This window comes from Ceratotherium simum, chromosome 37, assembly GCF_057802395.1.
Source record: "Ceratotherium simum simum isolate JZ-2026a chromosome 37, ASM5780239v1, whole genome shotgun sequence".
Taxonomy (NCBI): domain Eukaryota; kingdom Metazoa; phylum Chordata; class Mammalia; order Perissodactyla; family Rhinocerotidae; genus Ceratotherium; species Ceratotherium simum.
In genome coordinates this window covers 11,148,718-11,172,225 of record NC_141936.1, presented here as the reverse complement: position 1 = coordinate 11,172,225, position 23,508 = coordinate 11,148,718, and the positions used below count along the sequence as shown (strand labels likewise).

The 23,508-nt window shown below is 44.2% G+C and overlaps 1 protein-coding gene across 1 annotated transcript in view; it reads right to left on the bottom strand.

The window, feature by feature from the left end:
* DNER (delta/notch like EGF repeat containing) overlaps positions 1-1,795 on the bottom strand; it is a 293,156-nt gene extending 291,361 nt beyond the window's left edge. Inside the window, exon 1 of the mRNA XM_087424736.1 lies at positions 1,484-1,795. Coding sequence (XP_087280862.1) covers positions 1,484-1,759 — 276 coding nt within the window. The 5' untranslated portion in view covers positions 1,760-1,795. The remainder of the gene's footprint in view (positions 1-1,483) is intronic.
* Positions 1,796-23,508: the final 21,713 nt, after the last annotated feature.

The window sequence follows — 23,508 nt, the reverse complement described above, 5'->3', positions numbered from 1 at the left end:
AATTAGTAAGCCAGATTTCATCCTAATGGTTAGAATGGCTCCAACACGCATTTCTCAAAGAGTCATCATGCCCCAAATCTACTCCACACTCATCATCACCACCATCATCCCCTTAGAGGGAATTAAAGCGTGTCAGGACCAGTAACAAAGAAAAAGAACACAACACTGAAAAGATAGGTTCAGGTTGATAATTTGCTATGAAAGAAAAAAAAGATTCTAGGAAATAGTAAAAATTCTGGCTGTCAAGGTCAAGCTTCTCAATCCCATTTACCTCTATTAAAAAATTACAGCTTATCCTATCATATCATATGTGGCCTTTCTTCTCCACAGAGCTGAGTTCATTTGAGCACTCTCAAAGTTAACTCGCAGCATTTTATCATTTATATGAAACAAACTCCTCCACTCTAAATGTAAGAAAGTAAGCATTTGATCCCAAATATGTTCCACGTTTACTTGGTTTAATTTAATCATTTCTGATAAATTCCTTTGCCCCTGCTCTGGAATAGACCTGGAGATTTTTACCTGCACACACAGCACTACCAAATTGCCTATTGAAAACGTTGATGTTAATAGGTTTCACCGAGCTTTAGCATACTTGTAATCCAGCCTCATTTATTATTTTCTGCCAAATTCTCTTGGAAATCCCAAATCCACGGGCGGCCGCTGACCATCTCCCATCCCTCGCACCGCCCCACGCTTCCTCGAAGCTTCCCAGCGCCCTGCTCACGCCCTGGCTGCCCGCCCAAGCGTGCGCCTCGAGGAGCGTCCAGTCCGGAGGGCGACACACCAAGCCCCACGCGCAGTGTCCTCTCGAACGCCTCCGACTGTTCCAATACCCCCTCCTAAGCTTGGAAAGGGCTGGTCGCAGGCCCGGGGAGGCAGCTGCCCTCTCGGCCTCCGGCTGCCATGTCAGAGCCCTTGAGGGTGGAGGAAAGAAAGGAAAGTGCCCGACCACCTGGCACGGAGCTGGGCATCACCTGCCTCCCACACCGCGAACCCTCGACACACGCAGGGGCCAGCGGGACAAGGAGCAGGGGCCAGCTGAACACTGAACACCTCGCCGGGGACACTCAGAGCTGGCTCCTCTGGCTGCCACGGCGGGCACCGAGCCCGCGCTCTAGCGGAGCGCGGCTGGGCCCGGGCCAGGAGGGGCGCGCCACTTGGTGGCCAATGGTCGTTCGTGCCAGGAGTACCGGGACTAGGGCGGCTGCCAGGCCCTGGAGCAGCGCGCCCCGAGAGCCCCGGGCTGGCACGGCCGGAGAACCAGGGTAGGCAGGGAAGTGGCACTCGCAAGGTGGGCCAGGGGTCCGCGTCCACGAGGGCCGAGAGGCTAGATCCATCCCCTCCGCGAAGGCTTGAAGCTAGTGTCAGGCCAGCTGGAGCCCTGCGCCGGGCAGCGGGCAGGGCGCAGCGGCCGACGGGGAGAGGTCGCGGGTCCCGAGCAGGCGCCCCGCCCCGCCCCGCGCCCGCCGCGTCCACTCACCTGGCAGTTGGCGCCGGAGACCCCGGCGGGACAGGTGCAGCTGTAGCCGGGCTCGCCGGCGGGGACCGGAGACTGCGGGCCGGGCGCGGGGCGCGGGGTGCACACGCCCCCGTTCCGGCAGGGCTGCGCGGCGCACGGCCCCGGCGCGGGCAGGGGCGCGGCGGGCACCGGGCTGGCCAGGCAGCCGCCGCGGGGCCCCACGCCGAGCAGCAGGAGCAGCAGGGCCGGCGCGGGCAGCAGCTGCGCACCGGGCGCCGGGGCGCGGCGGGGCGGCATGGCCGACCGAGTGGGCGCAGCAGCGGGAGCCGGAGCTGGGGCGCGGTGGCGGCGGCAGCGGCGGTGGCGGCGGCAGCGGCGGCGGTGGCGGCGAGCGCTGCTCTGCTGGGCCGAACGCCTCCTGCAGAGACGAGATCCGCGATTCCCGGGGCAACGGCGGCGGCGCCTGCGGGGCGGGGCAAACGGGGGCGGGGCAAACGGGGGCGGGGCTCCGGGGGAGGAAAGGGGCGTGGGGACCCTTCCCCCACCGGGAGTTGGGGCCCGAGGAGCAGATAGGCGGCCCGGGACCCCCAGCCCCGAGGGGTGCGGTCAGAGTCGTGGGTGGGTCCAAGAGCCCCGAGCGGAGCGGCGGCGGCGCGGGCCTGGCGGGGAGCTGGGCGGGGATCGGGTAGGAAAGCGGGTGCAGGGGTCAACGCAGGCGGAGGGGAGGACTTGACGCGGCTTCCAGGTGCGGAGCAGCGGTGCGCCCCCCACGGGCGGGACAGGGGCGGCCGGGGGACGCGGCGCGGCGAAGGGAGGGGCGGCCCCGGCTCGCAGCCGCCACCGCGGCCTCTTGGCGCAGAATCTGTGAGATCGCTGCGGGGACCGGCCTTACCTCATTCCCCGGGGCTGCTCCTCCCCCTCCCCCAACACTCCCCCCAGCACACACCGCCCTCCCCCACCGCCACCGCACCCCGGAGCCCGAACACCCGCTGATCCTCCGGGCTGGCTCGGAAGTGACCTTGCGTCTGCGCAGCTGGCCCCGGGGCGCTTGTCCTTGGTGCTGACCGAGGAGTCTCTCCCTTCCGCGGGCTCTTTCCCGAGGGCGGAGCGGGCCGCGCCACTCACAAATGTCTGACTGTGGCGTGGGAGAGCTGAAAGAGGCCTCGGGGGTCAGAGTGTCCAACCCCGTCGTTGAACTGAGGAGGAAACTGAGGCCCCGACAGGCTGGACTGGAACCCAGTGGGTCACTTGACTCTCAGCCCAGAACGCTGTCAGACTCGTGACAGAGCAGTTCAGAAGGGCAGGTTCGCAGAGGCCCTGCCAGCGGCAGGATTTACTAGCGAGCTCGGTATAAAAGGAACATTGACCGTGACCTACTTCGGAGGGGCTCTTCCAAACGTCCGGGTTAGGCTGGCACGTGCTTTGACAGCCAAGGAGGTCAAGCTCTGCTGAGTAAACGCAGCCCGCTTTGTCTCCACCACTCGAGCTTTCACATCCTCTCCTAGTATAGACTCCCAGGTCCTGGTTACGTTGTTTCTAAGGTGGCCATGTAAGAAAAGAAAATGTGACTCTCTTGGATTGACAGTTTGGGCAAATTTTGAAAGGCACGCAAAAACAGTTTTGTAAAAGCTGGGCAAATAAGAGAAAGTAGAGACTCTACATGAATCCATGCATGGGGTGCCACAGATGAGCAGCCAGAGGCTGGGAAAAGTCTGCAGTGAAAACAGGAGGCAAACTGCACAGCCTCTCCCAGTCCTGCTCAGACACAGGAACAAATGTCAGACGTTTGTGGTTAAGGAGATGCCTTAAATTCCTGTGGCCATTGCAAGAAATCACTGAAACCCAGACGGATCTGCCTGCAGCAGGGGGAATTCAAACCTCCAAGTAGAGGCAAACAGTTATTACATTTTCCCTCACACCTGCTGTCTTTTATGTGAAACCTCCTTTTTCTATAAAGTCTTAATTTTGTGCCACAGCAGCACCATCTGCTGGTACTAGTCACATCATCCCGGTGTTTCTTCCACTTTCTGTGCCCCTGAAGTGTGCTTTCTTTCCTGAAACTAACTTCTTTTACCTTAAGTCCTGGAATAATGGAATAATACTGCTCACTGCTTTCCCTCAACACACACACACACACGAATGAAGCAAAATGAAGTATAAGAAAGGTTGTGAGCTATTAAAATCACTCTTCAGTTCACTATATTTTTGCCTAAGCAGCCCTCTTGTGCTAAATTTCATATCACTTTGAAATATGGAAGAACTAAGAATGGTTTTATTTTCTGGATGATGGTTTCTGAATTTTCCAGATAATGTTCAGCTTTTTTTTTAAGTGTTTTCTCTGTCTTTAATCTTTAAAGGGCATATTATGGAAAAGACAATACAAGACCATTTCATTTTTCTCCAAGCTAAAAAGGAAGGCTAAATCTCCCAGCCCCCTTGCTTTTAGGTGGAGCCATGTAATTAGTTCTGGACGATAGAACATGGTGTTGTATGCTCTGGCCCCAAAACATCCATGCACTAAGTACCACAATAGTGTTCATTATTATTATTGCTATTATCACTCTTGGAGAAGTGGGTCTTTTCTTTGATTTTGAAGGTTGATTTGGTACTTGGCTGACAGTTTCCAGCCATCTGCAAGACCTCCAAATACTCAAATAAAGAGCCCAACTGATATATTACCTTGTCTTATTAACAGACATTATTAAAATAATGTTAGCTCCATGTTTAAATAAAAACTAAAAATTCACTTATCCAGGTCTTTGGTTCATAATATTCCAAACTTATAGAATATCAAATCTCCACGTTAACCCATCTCGTCTCCTTTTTTGATAGAGACCCTACATTAATAAGTCAAAGGCAAGATATCCAAGTAGTGTGTCTTGATTTCAGCAAAGAATGTGACAGAATTTCTCATGATTGCCTTATGGAGAAAGTGAACTTGAAACCATTGAACTACTGTAGACTGAACATACTGCTCAGTGGATCGCTACCAGGCTAGTGGAAGTTTTCAGGGAAATGCCGTAGACTCTCAAAATTTAGCAGCTAATACAATTCATACCAGAATCAAGATGTAAAATTATCTCAACCAGTAAAAATGCTGAGCTAAAATAAAATGGAATATGAAGTAAATGATAGTACATTTGGCCTTACTGCTGTTTACCAGTATTTCTACTTCTCTTCCTTCCAAGAACTTCTCTGTAGGACTCTCCTTTCCTGCCCTCTTGAAGTTAGGTGTGGTCACATGACTTGCCTTGGCCAATGAAATGTGAGGGGAAATAGCATGCACCACTTCCAGGTGGAAGCCTTTAAAATCCAGTGCGTGACTCAGGTGACCATGGTGACCAGCAAGATTCCAGGATATGGAGGCTCTTCCAGCCTATGTCCCTGAGGGAGGACAGTGTAGTGAAGCAGTGGGAACCTGCAATAGACATTTGGTGTGAGTAAGACATAAACCATTGTAATTTTCAGCCACTGAGTCCCAGTGATGTTAAATAACTCCAGATCACACACTAGTAAGTAACAGTGCAGGACTAATTGTTCCCAACGAGCCATGCGACATGACCGGCTATCTCAGGTGTGCTATTTCTGTGGAATAGAAGGGTGGATCCAGTTAGGGATTCCAAAGCCTCTGGATTTGATGGAACAGAAAAATTTCAAGAAACAGTTTGTCCCATTCCTTTTCATGGATCTACTCCAGAATTATAACTCAACTGCATTATACTGTAGGATGCTATCAAAATGTTACAAACCAATGCAAATGTAATTGTCTTTATTTTTTGCATTTTGTCACAACAGGAGAAAAATGTCTTCCCAGGCCAGCACAGATTCACGGGCAGGCATTTGGGAACCACTGGCCTCAAGGAGAGCAACAGTCCTCTCAGTGGTGCGGTTCTCACACTCTCTGACCTCCAGAGCATCCTGTGGGAATGCTGGCCTGGATGCACAGTGTGATGGCCCACAGACAGAATCTCACATTTAGAACACACTGCAAAGCTTACCTGGTATGATCTCCCAAGGTTTGAACTAAGATCCAAACTGGAACTCTTACATGGAGTGATAAATCACCTTCAGCTTACCTGGAGTTCCACAGGTGCTAATATATGCATCTGTCAATAACTTAGCCCTCACTTTCTCCCCCAAAGCATCTCAGTTTTCTGCAGCCATTGGCAAGCTGGTCCCTACACCTCTCTCTGCACCCAGAGTTGCTTGTAGACAGTGACATCATTACTGCTGCTTCTTCCCATATTCGGTTACCCTTTAAGGATATCAGGGAACATTCCTGCCCTCTGCAGAAGGTGGGCCTGGGCACTGGATTGAAGCAGGAGTCAGCTTGAAAGAAAAAGTCAGTCACATAGCCCAGAGAAAATGGACACATTGCCTGGTGACAAGTTTCTGCCGTGGAGAACAGCACCAAACAGCCTACTCTGACCAGAACAGTTGTAGCAGGACCCATGATGGTGTTGGGAAAATTACTCAATCTCTTTGACCTTCAGATGCCACAAATATGGAGATAGAAATCCCTCTATTGGAGGAGGTCATCAAGAGGATGTGACCACTGGTTAACCCTTGAGCTGGACCTGGACGATCGGAAGCTCCTCACCCCCTTCCCTGTCCTTGGAATGTACATTCTGCCCACCATTCCCCTAGCCAGAGCTCTTCCAAGGATGCAGCCTTGCAAGAGTAAGGTGTTGTTGAGACCATCTGGACAGTATATGTGACTGAACATAGTTAAGGCCTCTGTATAAACTTTTAAGATTCAGACGGGCAAGTGTGGAGATCTATTCGTCTTGCGACTGCCCAAGACAAGCCTCGCATGTAAGTTCCCTTGCTTATTAAACCTGCCACCTACCAATCTGGAGTGGCTTGCCTCTTTCTTCAGTCTCTCCTTGCCCGCCATGTATGGGGACCAGTTTCAGATTTCACCAGGTAAATTCCCAAGGTTTCAAATCAAAACCTTACTTTATAGAGACTTGGAAGAAGTAAATAGGATGATAGTCCTAATGTGTAGAGTATGTACAATGTACCGGGCACAAATATGAGTATATTTTACATATTGCATTTAATCCTAATGCCAGCACCATGAGGTAGAAACTATGACTTATGCCCAATTAAAAGTAGACAAAATTGAGGTGCAATAAGGTTAAGTGAAAGGTCTAAAGTCACCCAGCTTGCCAGTAGAGTGGCCAGGACCCAAGCATAGAGAAAAGTCTGGTTGAAGAAACTGTACTTTGAACCTCTGTTCTGTATTTGCTATATGAATCTCCTATAGTGCAGTCTGCTACTTAGTAGATACTGCACATTGTATATACATGTATTATATATGCATCAAATCTATATGTATATATGATGTATGTTTCATATATGTATATGTGATGTGCATCGTATATGTGTGTGATGTGTCACATATGTGTATGGTGTAAGTACTGTGTGTAATGTATGTATTATATACATGGATGGATGAATATATGATACGATGCACAGTGCCTGCTGGATTTTGGTTTATTGTCAGAGGAGGCACTTGAACTTTTTAGTTTTTTTGCTCACTTGCTTCCTTTGTAAGGTGCACTATTACTCCTGACTTGGAGAATTATAGGATGTAAAAATAGGATGGGACTTTGACGATCTTTTCTGAGGAGGAAGATGAGGCATTGAGGAGGTTAATCGCTATCCAGGCTGAGTAGCAGCGGAACCAGAACGAGTTCTCAGTCCCCCAAATTCCCAATTTATGCTCTTTCCACTTCCCTGTAGTGCCTCTCCTCCACTCCCGATATTTCCTACATCAGAGGCAATCAGATCAAAAGGCAGTGTAAACGTATAACTACTAAGTACATGGGAGTTTTAAGTGTTTTTGAAGAGTCTTCACCAAGAATAAATATAATTTGCATATATTCCAGCCACAAGCCCCAGAACTATTATCTTATTCCTTTAATTAGTAGTATCCTTTTTTAAATCAGTCATTTTAAGTGTCCTGGCATGTATAGGCAGGTTGTTTTACTCTGAATTATCATTGAACAATTCCTAAATTCTGTGTTTAAGATAGGTTCACGTTTACTTCCTTCCCCCTAGACTTGCTCTGATTTGAATTAAACCACTGTTCTAGCAGTTGTTTAAAATGGTCTTAGTTTCTTTTATGTTATCACTCTAATATTGATTTGATCTAGGGCAAGTTTAAATGAGAAATCTTAGATAAAAAGACAGCAGGAAGCATATCTTCCCTATACATTTCATAAAGCACTTGAACTACCACCAAATGGAAATCAAATCTTTCCACGGAGACTCCTGAGAACGTGGCAATTATGTTAAACTCAATAATTGTTTTTAGTTCCAACGTTTTGTTACTAGGACGAATGTACAATGCTGGAACATAGGAGTGTTTTCGAGAAGGAATCCACATCTACTGCCTTGCAAATAAAGAGTTTCAATTCAAAGCCTCTCCTTTGCTCCTGAATTCACCTGGAACCTTAAAATAGAATCTCATGGAATAGCTCTAGTCCTTGGACTTTCCAGTGGCAACGGAAATGCTCGCATTGGCTTCGCCAACGTGAAAAATATTTCATGTTTTTATTTCCATGTGGAAGATGTTTCTGTTAATGGCTTAAACAAATTAGTAGTTAATTCTCCCACATAAAAGAAGTCTGAAAATTGTTGGTCCGGAGCTGACAAGGGTTCTCCTGATGTCCCACATAATTACCAGCAGAGAAACTTCCTGCCTCTACTGCAAGCGCAGTTTAAATATCAAAGCTGGATTATCACCAACTCTTCCTTCCTACGGTGGGACATCTGTTGTTTTCTCCACCTTGCATCTCTCATTTTGGTAACTGAGCCCCAATTTTGCTTTGGAGGAACCAACGCTATCCAACTCTCAGCCTGTGTACTTCCCATGAAACTGAACCCAAGAAAACGTAGAGGAAAAGCTTCTTGACCTTGGTCTTGGCAATAATTTCTTGGATATGACACTAAAAGCACAAGCAACAAAAGAAAAAATAGATAAGTGGGACTACATCAAACTAAAAAGCTTCTGCACAGCAGAGGAAATAATCAACAAAATGAAAAGGGAACCTATGGAATGGGAGAAAATATTTGCAAGCTTATATTTGATAAAGGGTAAATATCTAAAATATATAAGGAACTCATACAACTCAATAACAAAATAATAATAATAATAACCTAATTTTAAAAAATGGACAATGGAATCGAATAGACAATTCTCCAAAGAAGACATACAAATGGCCAACAGGTGTATGAAAAGGTGCTTAACATCACTAATCATCAGGGAAATTCAAATCCAAACCACAATGAGATATTACCTCACATCTGTTAGCATGTTTATTATCAAAATAAACTAAAGATAACAAGTGTTGGTGATGATCTGGAGAAAAAGAAGCCCTTGGACACAGTTGGTGGGAATGTAAATTGGTGCAGCCACTATGGAAAACAGTATGGAAATTCCTCAAAAAGTTAAAAATGGTACTGCCTTATGATCCAGCAATCCCTCTTCTGGGTATGTACCCAAAGGAATTGAAATCAGGATTTCAAAGAGATACCTGAACTCCCATGTTCATGGAAGCATTATACACAATAGTCAAGACATGGAAGCAACCTAAATGTCCATCAACAGATGAATGGGTAAAGAAAATGTGATATATATATCCAATGGAATATTATACAGCCTTTAAAAGAGAAGGAAATCCTGTCTTTTGTGACAATATAGATGAACCTGGAGGACATTATGCTAAGTGAAATAAGCCGGACACAGAAGGATAAATGATGAATCTAAAACAGTCAAACTCATAGAAGCAGAGGGTGGAATGGTGCTTGCTGGGGGCTGAGGGGAGAGAATGGGGCAGTATTAGTCAAAGAGTACAAAGTTTCAGTTATACGAGATTAATAAGTCGTAGATCTACTGTACAGCATAAAGCCTATAGTTAACTATACTGTATTGTATGCTTTAAAATTTGCTAGAGAGTAGATCTTATGCTGTGTTCTTATCACACGCATGCACAAAAATAATAATAATAATAAAAAGAGGGCAGGAGAAAACTTTTTGAGGTGATGGATATGTTTATGGAATAGATTGTGGTGATGGTTTCAGGGATGTATACTAGTCTCCAAACTCATCAAGTTGCAGAGGTTAAATATGTGTGGCTTTTTGTATATCAATCATACCTCAATAAAGTGGCTTAATAAGTAAATAAATAAGAAATTGACCCCATTCCGAGATCCAAGAGTGGTCATGTGACCTAGGCCTGAGCATCCGCCTGGTGACAGAGATCACTTCAGAGATGGGCATATGACCTAGTCACATTCTTGTTGTTTTCATAAAATATCTAAACCACTGACACCAAAACTCAACAAGCTAGATGACACATACAAAAAAAAATTGATGTAAAGATCCTTTAAAAATTAGCAAAATAATCCAGCAAATGATTTAAAAATTAGTATATAATGACCACGTAAGGTTTATTCCCAGAATAAAAACATGATAAATATCAGAAAATCTATTCACCTCTACTAACAAATTTAAGGAGGAAAAATCCTATGATCGTCTTCATAAATGCTGAAAAGGCATTTGATAAAATTCAACATACATTCTTGATAAAACTTTCAATAAAATGAAGAAAGATGGGTGCTTCCTTATCATAATACAAGGTATCTATCTCTACCCAAAAGTCAGCATCATGCTTCATGAAGGAATGCCAAAAGCAATGTCATTAAAGTTGACAATAAGACAATAGTCACCATCATCATTATCATTTAATATTGTTCTTGAGGTACTAGCCCAAGCAAGTATTCAAAAGGAAATTTACACATATAAAATTGGGAAGGAAGTAAAGTTATCCTTATACGCAGACAATAAGATCCCATACCTAGAGAACCCAACTAAAATTATATTACAAACAATAAGAGAATTCCATACGATGTCTGGGTACAAAATAAATGTGTGGAATCAAAAACTTTCAGATATACAGAAGTCCCCCCATCCATGGTTTTGCTTTCCAAGTTTTCAGTTACTCGCAGTCAACCATGGTCCGAAAATATTAAATGAAAAATTCCAGAAAAAAACAATTCTTAAGTTTTAAATTGCACACCCTTCTGATCAATGTGGTGAAATCTAGTGCCAACCCCCTCTGCCCCAGCTGGATAGTGAATCATCCCTTTGTCCAGCGTATCCACACTGTATCCACTACCCACTCATTAGTCACTTAGTAGCCATCTCAGCTATCAGATCGACTGTCACAGTATTGCAATGCTTGTGTTCAAGTAACCCTTATTTTCCTTAATAATGGCCCCAAAGTGCAAGAGTAGTGATGCTGGCAATTTGGATAGGCCAAAGAGAAGTTATTGTTAATCTCTTACTGTGCCTAATTTATAAACTTTATCATAGGTATGTATGTATAGAGAAATCACAGTATATACAGAGTTCAGTACTATCCGCAATTTCAGGCATCCACTGGGGATCTTGGAACACATCCTCCGAGGATAAAGGGGTCTACTGTACAAACAAAAAGCAAATAGATACGGAGATGGAGAATTCCACTTACATTAGGAACAAAAAAGAAAAAAACTAGTAATAAACATAACAGGAATGTGAAATACCTATTGAAGAAAACTTTAAAATTGTACCAAAAGACACCAAATAAACTTGAACGAATATAAAGGCATAGGAAGACTTAACATCATAAACTATAAATGCCCTTAGGCTAGTCTAAAATTTTAATGTGATGAATAAATTGACCAATGAGATCTGCTGGAAAAGGAGATGGAGTTAGACAAGCTGATTCTAAAGTTCACGTGGAAACTAAACCATCTAGGAGAGCCAGGAAGCTTCTGAACAAGAAGACCATGAGGTTGGACTAATTCTACTTGGTATTGAAACCTCATACAAAACTACAATAATTAAAACAGTGTAGTACATGAAATGTACAGACAAATTTATGGAACAAACTACGGGGTCCAGAGATAGAACTAAATATTTATGAGAATTTAGTATATGCTAAGAGCTAGATAAATTGCTCAATAAATTGTATGGAAACAACTGAGTCACCACATGGAAAAATAATGGTATTGAATATATACCTCACAACCTATACCTAAATAAACTACAAATGGACCAAAGATTTAAATGTAACTCAAAAAATGAAGCCAAAAAAATACAAAAAGAAACCAAGGCAGAATATGTTTACAACCTTGGAGTGTGACATATATCCAGAACCCATTAAAAAAAGATCAAAACATTTGTCAACAAAAATTACAAAATTTCACATAGTAAAAATCACCAGGTGCAAAGTGAAAGCGCTGAGAAAAACATTTGCAACTCTTATCAAAATCAAAGGACTAATTTCTATCCCTTCAAGCAGCACCTCCCAAAATGTGTTCTACAGGGCGCTGGTTCCTTTGGATATTAGCTGACTGGTTGGATAAACACTTGTAAGTGATCATTTTTATTCTGCGCAGCAGATATGTGCATTTATAATTTTAATAGATATTGCCGGATTGCCCTCCTTCAAATTCTACCAACTCACATTCCCACCAGTAATGTGTAGGATTCTTTGTTTTCCTCTCCATCATAGGGTTTTATCAAACTTTTTGATTCTTGAAAATAAAAGTATGTGAACAAAGATATCTCAGTGTAGTTTTCAAGTATATTTCTCATCGCGAGTCAAAGTGAGCGTCTTTTTATATACTTCAGACATATTTGTATTTTCTTTTCTGTGGACTGATTTTTCTGGGAACCAAAACCATCCACCTTCATACACAGCTTGGACATGAGATGGAAACTACCCCCTACATACACACACGTACACAGCCTACTGTCTACAATGTAGACTCTACGTTAACAGGAGTCTTCACTATTTCTTTGTCTTCCCTATCATCACTTTACTCTTCCAGGATACTCTTGCCCAGGCAAATAACTTGATTATTCATTACAGAAACTTCCCAAAAGACGTATCAACTCTTTACTAAAAACCACCAACTTTTTAATCCCTAAAACCCTTTGCCTCAAATACTCACCTTGCTGTTTCCACCAATCCAAATCCTGGTGTCTCACAATTCGTATTCAGTCCTCATCAAGCCCCTGCATTAATAGCCCTGCCTTAAACCAAACTTCAAATTCCCAATAGAACCCAGCTTTGCCTTTAACCCACTGAGATACTGCCAACACTCTGTGGAGCAATAAACTCAGTCTCGGAGTCCCTGGCTGTTTTTCTATTGTGCTATTAGCTTCTTTCTTCTTGATTTGTAGGAGCTGGTTCATGAAACTGAAATAAAACTAACCTAGCTGCAGGAACATGAGCAAGAGGGAGCTAGAAAGGAACAGGGTTGAGGCCACAATACAGCGCTTGGATTTTTTAAACCTCCCCCCGCCCCCCCGCCATCAGGAAGCTAGGGAATGATACAATTGAATTAACATTCTAAGATCACTGTGGCTCACTGTGGATGAAGGGACTGCAAAGGAGGGTGGAGGAGGGAAGCACTGATGGGAAGTTTAAGCTAGGATGGTGGTGCAGGAGGTGGAAAGAGGTGGTCAAATTTGGGATGTATTTGAGGGATAGAAGCAACAATGGATGCACTGGCCAGGAGAGAGAGGAGTCAACGACAACCCCTAGATTTGGGTCCTGAACAACTGGATAAATGGAGTTGCCATTTCCTGAGACGGTGAGGAATGAGGAGGAGCAGTGAGTGAGGGGAAAGGTGTGATTGTGGTGGAGGAACAGAAGTAGTTACTTCAGTAGGGGGATGGTGGAGCTGCCTTTACAGGCAGGGGTGACTGACAGGTGATAGGATGGAGCAAAAGAAGGGAGAAGAGTGATGCTAAAGAGTAACTTATATTGCAAATTCTGTACATAAAATAGTTTGTTAGCTACTGCTAATTATTTCATCAGTAAAGATAAGTTTGACACCCAAATTGCCATGTTAAGCCTACACAATCATTTTATCTGGCACATGTGGTACCTTCCTATCATACATTTCCAGAAACGGTGCCAGTGTTTGGGCTCGTGTCCTTGCTGCACAGCAAGCCTGGTGCTCCTACTAAAGGGCAGGATGTCCCTTCACATATTTGTTAGAAATCTTTCCAAAGACACTAATGAAATAAGAAGATGCTGATTTAAAAAAGAAATCTGGAAAATGGTAGGCTTAACTGCTCTCCGAATAAAATCAAGACCTCGGAAGACATTTTGTGCACATTCTGTTTTTGCTGACAACACACAAGAGAAAGTAGCTTTATTTTATGGAATCTATTTAAGATCCAAGGAAAAGCTAAGGAGTGGGTAACAGGCAGAAGTTTTTCCCTGAGAGTCTTAAGGGTCCCAGCTTTCCTGGGCTGGCCTGTCGCTCTGCCTTGTGAGTGACTGAAGCATTGGGTCCACGTCACCAACAACTGTCATCAAAGCGTCATGTGACCTTTTGTGCGTCAGGGGGTCATGCGTACTCTGAGCATCCTTCAAAGAATGGGCTGTGAATATGAAAGGACATTTGTGTAACTGTGAGCCATTCCAGCTGCAATCATTTATCTCAACGTGACGGCAATTTATTTAGATGCAGATGTCACAGACTGATTAAAAACTACTCAGTAGCAAATACTCTATTTACCGCTGAGATGAGAATTAATAGACCCAAGCCAAACAACGTTTGTATACACATGACAGCTCATCAGGGGAATGCAGCACATGCTCAGCCATTTTTCTGAATGTACGAATTAGCCCAAGGTGAGCCCGCCCCCTCTTCCACTGCAAACTGCTTAAGTGAATGCTCATAATTTCACCTCTTTTACTACACTGCATTATTAAGCTATCGGGATTTTGTATCCTTGTCCTAGTTATCAACTGCAATGAATTTTAGAAATCAAATATTTAAGAATGCTTACCACATAATCCAGGGACCACAGAATGTTTTTTAATTCTAGAAAGAGTAATAGATTTTGTGATGCTGACTTATGTGTACATTCTGGGAATAAATTCCAAAGGACCGAATGCTTTGGAACTGTGGGGTCTGGGCAGGGTTTGGGGGTGGTGGCAGGGGGAACATTACGCGCTCACAAGCTACAGAGCCAGGAACTAAAGGTGGGCCAACAGACAGAATCCAGGAACAAACAGTCCAACCAAGGGGTCAGCTCAAAGAGGCCGGGCAGGAGACAGAGTCCAGATGCAGGGAAGGATGGGACCCAGGGACATCAGATGAGAGAAGAAAAAAAGCCTCTGGGTGGGCCATTCATCGCACAGTTCTATCACACTTCTGACTGTTCTAAAATTAGCACAGCATTTTGATTCTCTCTAGACTCATTCCTTTAACCAGTTTTTACAGACAGCATATATCAGTTCAACACATATTTATAGAAGGCCTATTGTAGGGCAGGCACTGTGAGGGAATACAAAGATGAATAAGACAGGTTTGTGAATTCTCAGGGAATGCATAGCCTAGAGAAGCAGACTGCTTTCTAACCCCATAGTCTACTAAGCACTTTACACACATCTTCTCATTTAATTCTCTCAGTAACTCAGCCTGTAAGTCAGTGGCAGGGCTCATAATCAAACCCAATTCTAGTGAACTGCAGAGCAGATGTCTTCCCTGCACACCACGTCATGGTAAGGTCATGTTTACTGTGATAACTCCTGCTACCCCACAGCAGACATCACTAATCAATCAGGATATGCTTCTCTGCCTGCCTTTGATGTGGCCTCACAATCCTCCCCCTCAACAATCATGACAGAACAATGAAGATCAGCCCATGGGGTGCCATTTATCAGCTATTCTTGAATCACAGCATTGGCTACTTTGTTCCTTTTCATTTGAAAACATCCTCGGGAAGAGCTATGAGCTGTTATCAGTTGTTTGCCTCTGGTTATGAACAGTGAATTTGAGAGTAAATTTGGAAGCAGGGGCAGAGCAGAAAGCATGCAATCAACGAGGTCTAGAGCTTTCAAGGAGCACAGCAAATTGGTTAAGGCACTGCAGGAAACTTGCTTCTACCACTATTTTGCCTTGAGTGGAACTAGCATTGGTGATAAAAGGTGAGCTGATAAATTAATTCTCCTGGAAATAAGGGGCAACTGAGAGAGATCTTGAGATCATCAGTGTGAATTTCAGCTCACATTATGTGCAAACACTCTGGGGTGTTAAAAACTCAACTCCTGGTCTCATCAGAACTCATGATAAGTTCTCAAGTAAGAAGACTTATCAACATGCTCTATTTGTGCCCTACACAACCGTCCATCTTCCATTATTAATGCCTGTGACCGGGACCCGATCCCATCTGTGTGTAATCTGAACTTGGCTGAGCGAGAGGCTGCTTCCTTCATCTAACACCATCCGCTGTCCCCAGAAAGAAAGGCCACGTTGGAGGGAGTTCCTGGGTCAGGGCACTTGTTCAAACACTAAAGGTATAAAGTGAAGATGTCACAGCTCAGCATGGGGCTCAGCAGTTCTCTTGTTTCATTGTGTGTATATAAGGGGAAAATACTTTAAAAAATAAGCTCAAAAAAGTTTCAAGCTCTTGCTACTTCACGTTAAATGTGCTTTGCCATATTTTGCAGGCTTCTAACTCATAGAACTATAGAATTTCTGGTCAGAAATACGTTAGACTAGCTCATCAACATTATTTTCATGGACATTAAAACTGAAGCAGAAAGAGGGACTCACCCAAAGAGATGCAAGACATAGATAGAAGACCAGGTTTCTGCCTTCTGACTTCCAGTCCAGGAGTAGTTTTCTACATCTCCCCACCTCTCCCACGATTTTCTAACCATGAACAAACATGCACATACACGCGCACACACACACACACACATCACCCCCAACTCACATGGAGAGACTTTTCAGGAAATTTGGAAAATAGAAGATCTCTGTCTTTAGTGCCTCCATCTTCCTTGGCCCTCTACTCTCTAATCCTCACTTCTCCCCAACCGCCACTTCCACTCCAGTTAAGCTCTCATTCAGAGCACTTCCTTTTGGCTAAGAAAAGAAGCAATTTTTTTTTCTTTTTTTTGTGAGGAAGATCAGCCCTGAGCTAACATCTATCGCCAATCCTCCTCCTTTTTCTCCCCAAAGCCCCAGTAGATAGTTGTATGTCATAGTTGCACATTCTTCTAGTTGCTGTATGTGGCACACAGCCTCAGCATGGCCGGACACGCAGTGCATCGGTGCGCACTCGGGATCAGAACCTGGGCTGCCAGTAGCGGAGCGTGCACACTTAACCACTAAGCCATGGGTCCGGCCCCCAGAAAAGAAGCAATTTGATGAACTCCATCTATCTGTCCCATGGTTATGTGCATTTTAAAAAAGAAGTCAGGTAGAGTTATTTACACACACACACACACACACACATACTCCCCCCTAGAAGGACAGCTCCCTAAGGGTAGAATTTAAGATACAAGCAAGGAAGTTACTACTTTTATAGTGAGGTGGGGGAAACTTTCTTCAAACTGCACCTACCATGATGGCCTTGGTCTACAATTTAAACTATCCTCACATCCAACCATATGGTATACTTCTCTCCTCTCTCTCTCCCTCTCTCACACACACACACACACACACACACACACGTCTAGTACATAACCACCATGAAAACGCTTCTTAAATGGTAGCGTAAGGTCCTCCAAAAACCTGCCATAACAGAGCCCCAAAATACATGAAGCAAAACTGACAAAATTCAAGGGAGAATTAAACAACAACCGTTGGAGACTTCAGTACCGCACTTTAATAATGGATAGACAATGAAGCAGAAGATCAGTGAGGAAAGAGAAGACTTCAACAACACTTAGACTCAACAACCAATTAGACCCAACAGCTGGCTATAGAACACTCTACCCACCAACAGCAGAATACCCATTCTTCTCAAGTGTGCGTGGAACATTCTCCAGAATAGACCATATGCTATTCATAAAACAAGCCACATATAAATTTTAAAATTTTGAAATCAAACAAAGTATGTTCTCTGATCACAACAAAATTAAATTAGAAATCAATAGCACAAGAAAATTTTGGAAATTCACAAATATGTGGTAATTAAACAACATACTACTAAATAACCAATGGGCCAAAAACGAAATAATAAGAAAAACTAGAAAACGCTTTGAGATTAATGGGAAAAAAAATCACATTATAGCAAAAGCTATGGGATGGAGGGAAAAGCAGTGCTTAGAGGAAAATGCGGAGTTGTAACACCTATACTAAAGAAAGAAGAAAGATCTCATATAAATTACCCAAACCTCCACCTTAGGAAACTAAAAAAAGAAGAGCAGTCTAAACGCAAAGCAAGCAGAAGAAAGAAAATAGCAAAGCTTAGAATGGAAATAATAGTCACTGTGTGTTATCTCCGAGAAAGTGAGCCTGTGAGAGGCGACAACCATCTTCACAGGCAATGTGTCAGGGCATTGATAGCCCTGTATCAATGTTGCAAAGGCACTTGGGCAAGTGATGGCACAGACAGGTAACATGAGATAACAACCTACACTGTGCATTTCCTGCTCCCAGAGGCAAGGTCCAGAATCTACACCCTGATAGCTCTCAAGGGTCACACCTCAGATTGTCCTGCCTGTCTTCTCCCAACTCCCATCCCCAGTCGCTTTCACTTTTGGCCGTTGTAGAAGATGCTTTCCCATCCTCTGCAAAGCCATCAAGCAAATGGCTGGATCAGCAGAGACAAGGAGACAGGAGACCCTCAACAGAGAGAGCTCTGGACCTGCAGGGGCAACAGCAAAAGTTGGGAAGGATCCAAGGAACACATGTTGCAGACAAGAGTGAGAAATCTGGGTGGGGAGAAGGAAAAGGCAAGCGGCTGGAATTATCTCACGCTCTGCATTTTAAGTGAGAAGCTCCAGGCTCAAACAGGTCATTCTCCACACTCAGTCCCTAACAGCAAGACCGCAAGTCTCTCTGAACCAAGGGTAAACAAGTATTTGTATGATTCACTGCTATGCTGAGGACCGCTCCACCCACTGGCCACCTAGGCAGACTCTAGAATGTTCTCTCTGTAGCAGCGGTGACCAGCTTTACCACTGCTCTCTTATTTACCCATCAAGACTAACATTAACAACCTCCTCATCTTTCCCCCAGATCCTGTCTCCCATTAGGAATTTTTCACTGAGATACCATCACTGCAGTAATTATATGTCCTGGATGTGTTTTTAGTAAAGATGATTTATACTATTTTATTGCATTTAATAAAGGTTCAGAAAATTTCAGTAGCAGGAAGTGAGAGGCAGGCTGGGATGGAAATTCAGGGATAATTCATCTCAACACCTACAATTTTATCACCCCATCGGCCTCCCACCCCCAGTGCCCTAAGACTGTGCTTAACTCTGTCTATAGAGCCCTAGTTATAAGAGTACATTCTCCAAAGAGGGGAAAAAACTCTCATAATCAAAAGGGAATGTAAGAAGTTGGCCAAAACCTTCCAATAAGAGCAATGTCAAACCACACTTAAAATGCAGAACAAGCTGAGGCTAATAAATGAGCAAAACACAATGAAGAGTGCTTTTATTTCTTCCTTTCCAATCCATATACCTTTTATTTCTTTTTCTTCTCTTATTGCAGTAGCTAAGACTTCCAGTATTATGTTGAATAGGAGTGATGAGAGAGGATCTTAGGGGGAAAAGACCTAGTCTCTCACCTTTAAGTATGTTAGCTCTATGCTTTTTATAGATGTTCTTTATCAAGTTGAGAAAGTTCCACCCCGTTCTAGTTTTTTGAGACTTTGTATCATGAATGGGTACTGGAATTTATCAAATGCTTTTTCTGTATTAATTGGTATGACCATATGATTTTTCTTCTTTGGTTTGTTGATGTGAAAAATTACATTAATTGATATTTGAATGTTGAACCAGCCTTGCATGTCTGGAAAAATTCTACTTGCTCATGGTGTAAAATTTTTTTAGACATTGTTGAATTCATATCCAACAAGATATATTCAATATAGAAAATATTATGTCTGGTTGGGCCCCCAAACTCAATAGTTCCTATGTGAAAAGACTTGGAGAAAGAATAGGTATAGAAGAAAACAGCAGACTTTTAACATTATTGTTCTAGGGGTTTATAGGGAAGGTATATCTATCTCGGGGGCCAGCCCGTTGGTGCAGCAGTTAAGTTCGTGCGCTGCACTGCTGGCAGCCCGGGGTTCGCAGATTCGGATCCCGGGCGCGCACCGATGCACCACTTGTCAAGCCATGCTGTGGGGGCGTCCCATATAAAGTAGAGGAAGATGGGCGCAGATGTTAGCCCAGGGCCAGTCTTCCTCAGCAAAAAAGAGGAGGATTGGCATCGGATGTTAGCTCAGGGCTGATCTTCCTCACAAAAAAATAAATAAATAAAATAAAGGCTATCTCTAGGTACTGCATTTTTGGAATTTAAATTTTTCTTCTGTTTGCTTTTCAATATTTTCTACAGTGAACTCTTTTTGCAGTAAGACAAAGCAAACAAAAAAAAATATTTAAAAATTCATTTTCTTTCCTTTCAAGTAAAACTGAGGCTCAAACAATTTTGACCAAAGGGGAGAAAAACCAGGCTGGGCCCTCTATCACTTTTTTAACCTCTCCCTGCAGGGTTCAAGGTATATTGGAATCTAAAATAAATGCCGTCATCTCTTGCTCATGTCTCCGTGGCAGCCAGACTCCAAGATGGACCTCGGTGACCCCCACCTCCTGGTACTTGCGTCCCTGTACAGGCCCTCCCACACCGTACCAGGGTTGGTCTCTGTGACCAGTAGAATATAACAGAAGTGAGCGAATGCTGCGTCAGAGATTAGGTTGTAAAAGACTGTGTCTTCTGTCCTGGGCGAGAGACACGAGTAGCAAGAAGCTGAAGTACGCAGCCAACAGTCGACAACGAACTGAGGCCTCCTGCCAACCGCCAAGTGAGTGGCTGGGCAGTGGATCCTCTAGCTTCAAATAATTACAGCCCCAGCAGACTCAGGAGAGACTCTGATCCAAAACCACCCAGGTAAGTCGCTCCTAGATTTGTGACCATTGGACATAGAAGTTAATACATTTTTGTTGGTTTAAGTTGCTCAATTTTGAAATAGTTTGTTACACAGCAATACCTTACTAATACACCCTTCCCAACGAATGGTCATTGGAATTCACTGTGCTGGCCCTGCAACCCCAGCCCAGGAGAGAGAAGAAAAGGAAGTAGGATATTTTTTTTTTTTTTTTTTTGAGAAACAGGAAGAAATTTGAGTGGAAGACCATTCAGCAGGAAAGAATAGGAAATTACAGAACAAAAGTGTGTTTTTTTTTTGAGGAAGATCAGCCCTCAGCTAACATCCAATGCCAATCCTCCTCTCTTTGCTGAGGAAGATTGGCCCTGGGCTGACAATCATGCCCATCTTCCTCCACTTTATATGGGACGCTTCCACAGCATGGCTTGACAAACAGTGCATCGGTGCGCACCTGGGATCCAAACCTGGAACCCAGGGCTGCCCAAGTGGAGCACGTGCACTTAACCGCTATGCCACCAGGCTGGCCCCAGAACAAAAGTTTTATGGCAAACTTCGTCTACAAGACAACAAATGATTGTGTTCAAAGCAAGCAGTGCAGTATCGGAAAGCCAAAGTTCATCTCTGCAGCTACCATTCCATTCATCCCATTGTCGATGTGTGTTAACAAGAAAAGCAAACTCATCCAAGTGGAATCCTAAATTAAGCTGAATTTATTAAATTGCTTTATTGTCCTGGCAAAGTGAAAAAATGCACATTTGGAGGATTTTTCTATGGTTTCCATGGAAAGCTGAGGACCAGGCACTAGAGGAAGGTGATTCTGTCACCACATCCTGCAAAACTGACTTGCCATTGTCTCCTAGCCTGTTGGAGACTTAAGTCTGGACTGCAGGTGCTGAGTGGCTTCTCTGGGACCCATCATAATTTAATCCTCATTGTTTCCCCCTCTTTCTCCCTAGTCTGTGAGCTGGTCAAACTTTACCTCCTTTTGCTGTGGCAGTAAAATTGTTCTTACATTCATACAAAGTGTTTGCTCTGAATCATTAAGGCGTTGGCCACTGATATACAAAGCCAAGCTTTTGGTATTCAAAAAATAAATTAAAATAAAAAACCGACACAAGCTGCGCCCCCTGCCTGCCCCCACACACATTTCCCTTGCCAAAAAGCCTGATGTTTTGTTTTGGTATGAGGGGTTTCTGTTTGTTTGTTTGTGGATTGTTTGCAATGAGAAGCTGTAATGTTAAGACTGCTATCCTTGATGGACATTCTACTTGGACATCCAAAAGCCAGGAGTTCTCTTTATTTTCTCCACAGCCTTCCCACTCAACACTCAGCGCACACAGAAGGCTCTTGCTAGTGTGGAGTGGCCAGGGAAGGAATGGGAACTAGGAAGCAGGGATGAGGGATGGTGAGGGTGAAACTTTGCTTCATTATCTCTGCATTATATCCCCTCCCTCCGGGCGCTGGGAGAGCCCTTGCATTGCATCCTTTGGGATGGGGTCTTAATCCCAGTGTGTCACCTACCTCTCCCCTTTCCTGGGACCCTTAAATGCCTCTGGACACTCTCCACAACTGAGAGAAGGCAGGTAAGTCCCCTCCTGGCCTCACACTCAGCTCCTGGCCACACACCTCCTGGGGTCTGCTTGTGGCAGCAGAGAGTAGAGGTTGGGGATCTGGCCACCTCTGGGGCTGGACCAGGGATGATGAAACATTTATTAGTTGGGCTGGAGTTGATAATAACTACCACACATTGAGTGCTGCACCAGGCACTTCGCAGGTGGTTCCCGCCCTCTCCGTACCCCCCTTTGACACACAGGGACGCAGAGGCTTAGAGAGATGAGCAATTTGCTCAAGGCCACAGAACAAGTGAGGAGGCCCATGTCCTTCCACAGCCCCCAGAGCCACTCAGCTCTGCTGTACCATTTGCTGGACTCTGCTGCTCCTGCCTTCACTCTTCCCTCTCATTTCTTTCCCACTCTGTCTCTGCCTCAGGCTCCACGTCAGCCTTTCATCACTTCAGAACGCCTAGGGGAGAGTTAGCCAAAAATGTGTGTAAACAACGCCCAGAGCTTTTCAGAGAAAAGGGGAATCCACCAAGTCATTCAGAGGCAACCTCTTAGAGAAAGTCACTCTCCTGTCCCGTACGGTGGTCCTGAGTCCCGTGACCACTCACTGCACTGGTCTGCAGAGTGGGGCCATTTTTCCGTTTAAGGAGGACTCCAGGAAATTTTTGCAGTTGTCTTTAAGGGAAAAGGAGTGGGATGGGGTGGGCCATTCAAAGAATTCAGTTAACATTTAACAGAAGAAACCATAGAAATACTCTAAAATCCAGATTCCATGACATTGAATACAAGCTTTAAAAGTACAGTTGCTGTCGTGTATATACTTCTTATTCAAAGTTGGGAAAATAACTTTGGGGAAGAGTGTGAAAATAAAATCGTTCAAGGAGGACAATTTTTAATCAAATGGTTTGTAGGGAAAACAAGAGAACTAACACTACTGATGACGACTGTATCAGTCGCTTCCCATTTATTTCATTTAATTTAATCTTCCCAACAACCCTGGGGTATGAGTATCAGTCCCTCCATATTATACAGAAGAGAGAGATTCCAAAAGGTGAAGTAACTTGCTCAGCCAGAATTTGAAAATTACTCTAACTCCAAAAACTTGTGCTTCTTTCATGCTACCATGTTGCTTAAACTCCAATGTTGCTCTCATTTTTTGTCACTTACTTTTGAGGCCCACATGGACCCAGTTTTAACAATAGTGAGATTCTATGCATTATAGACCTTTAAAATAACATTCTTAGGCAAGTAGGTTGGAAGTGAGGAGTCACAGGCAAATAGAATCGGCAGCCTCTGACCTTCATCTCTATGAACCTTGCTAAAAAATGATTAAAGAAGACAATTTAGGTGATACTAACTTTATTTAACACTTCATGAAGCAGACAGTCTCCATTCGGAGAATTGCAAAATGGGGTGGGAGGTAGGAAGTTTTTATAGGATGAAGAATGAAGAATAAGGAAGAGAAAAATAGAAAGTATCTGATTGGCTGGGGCCACATAGTCAACCTCGTTTGGGTGAAAAGGAACAAGGAGATAAGCAAAGAGCCCAGC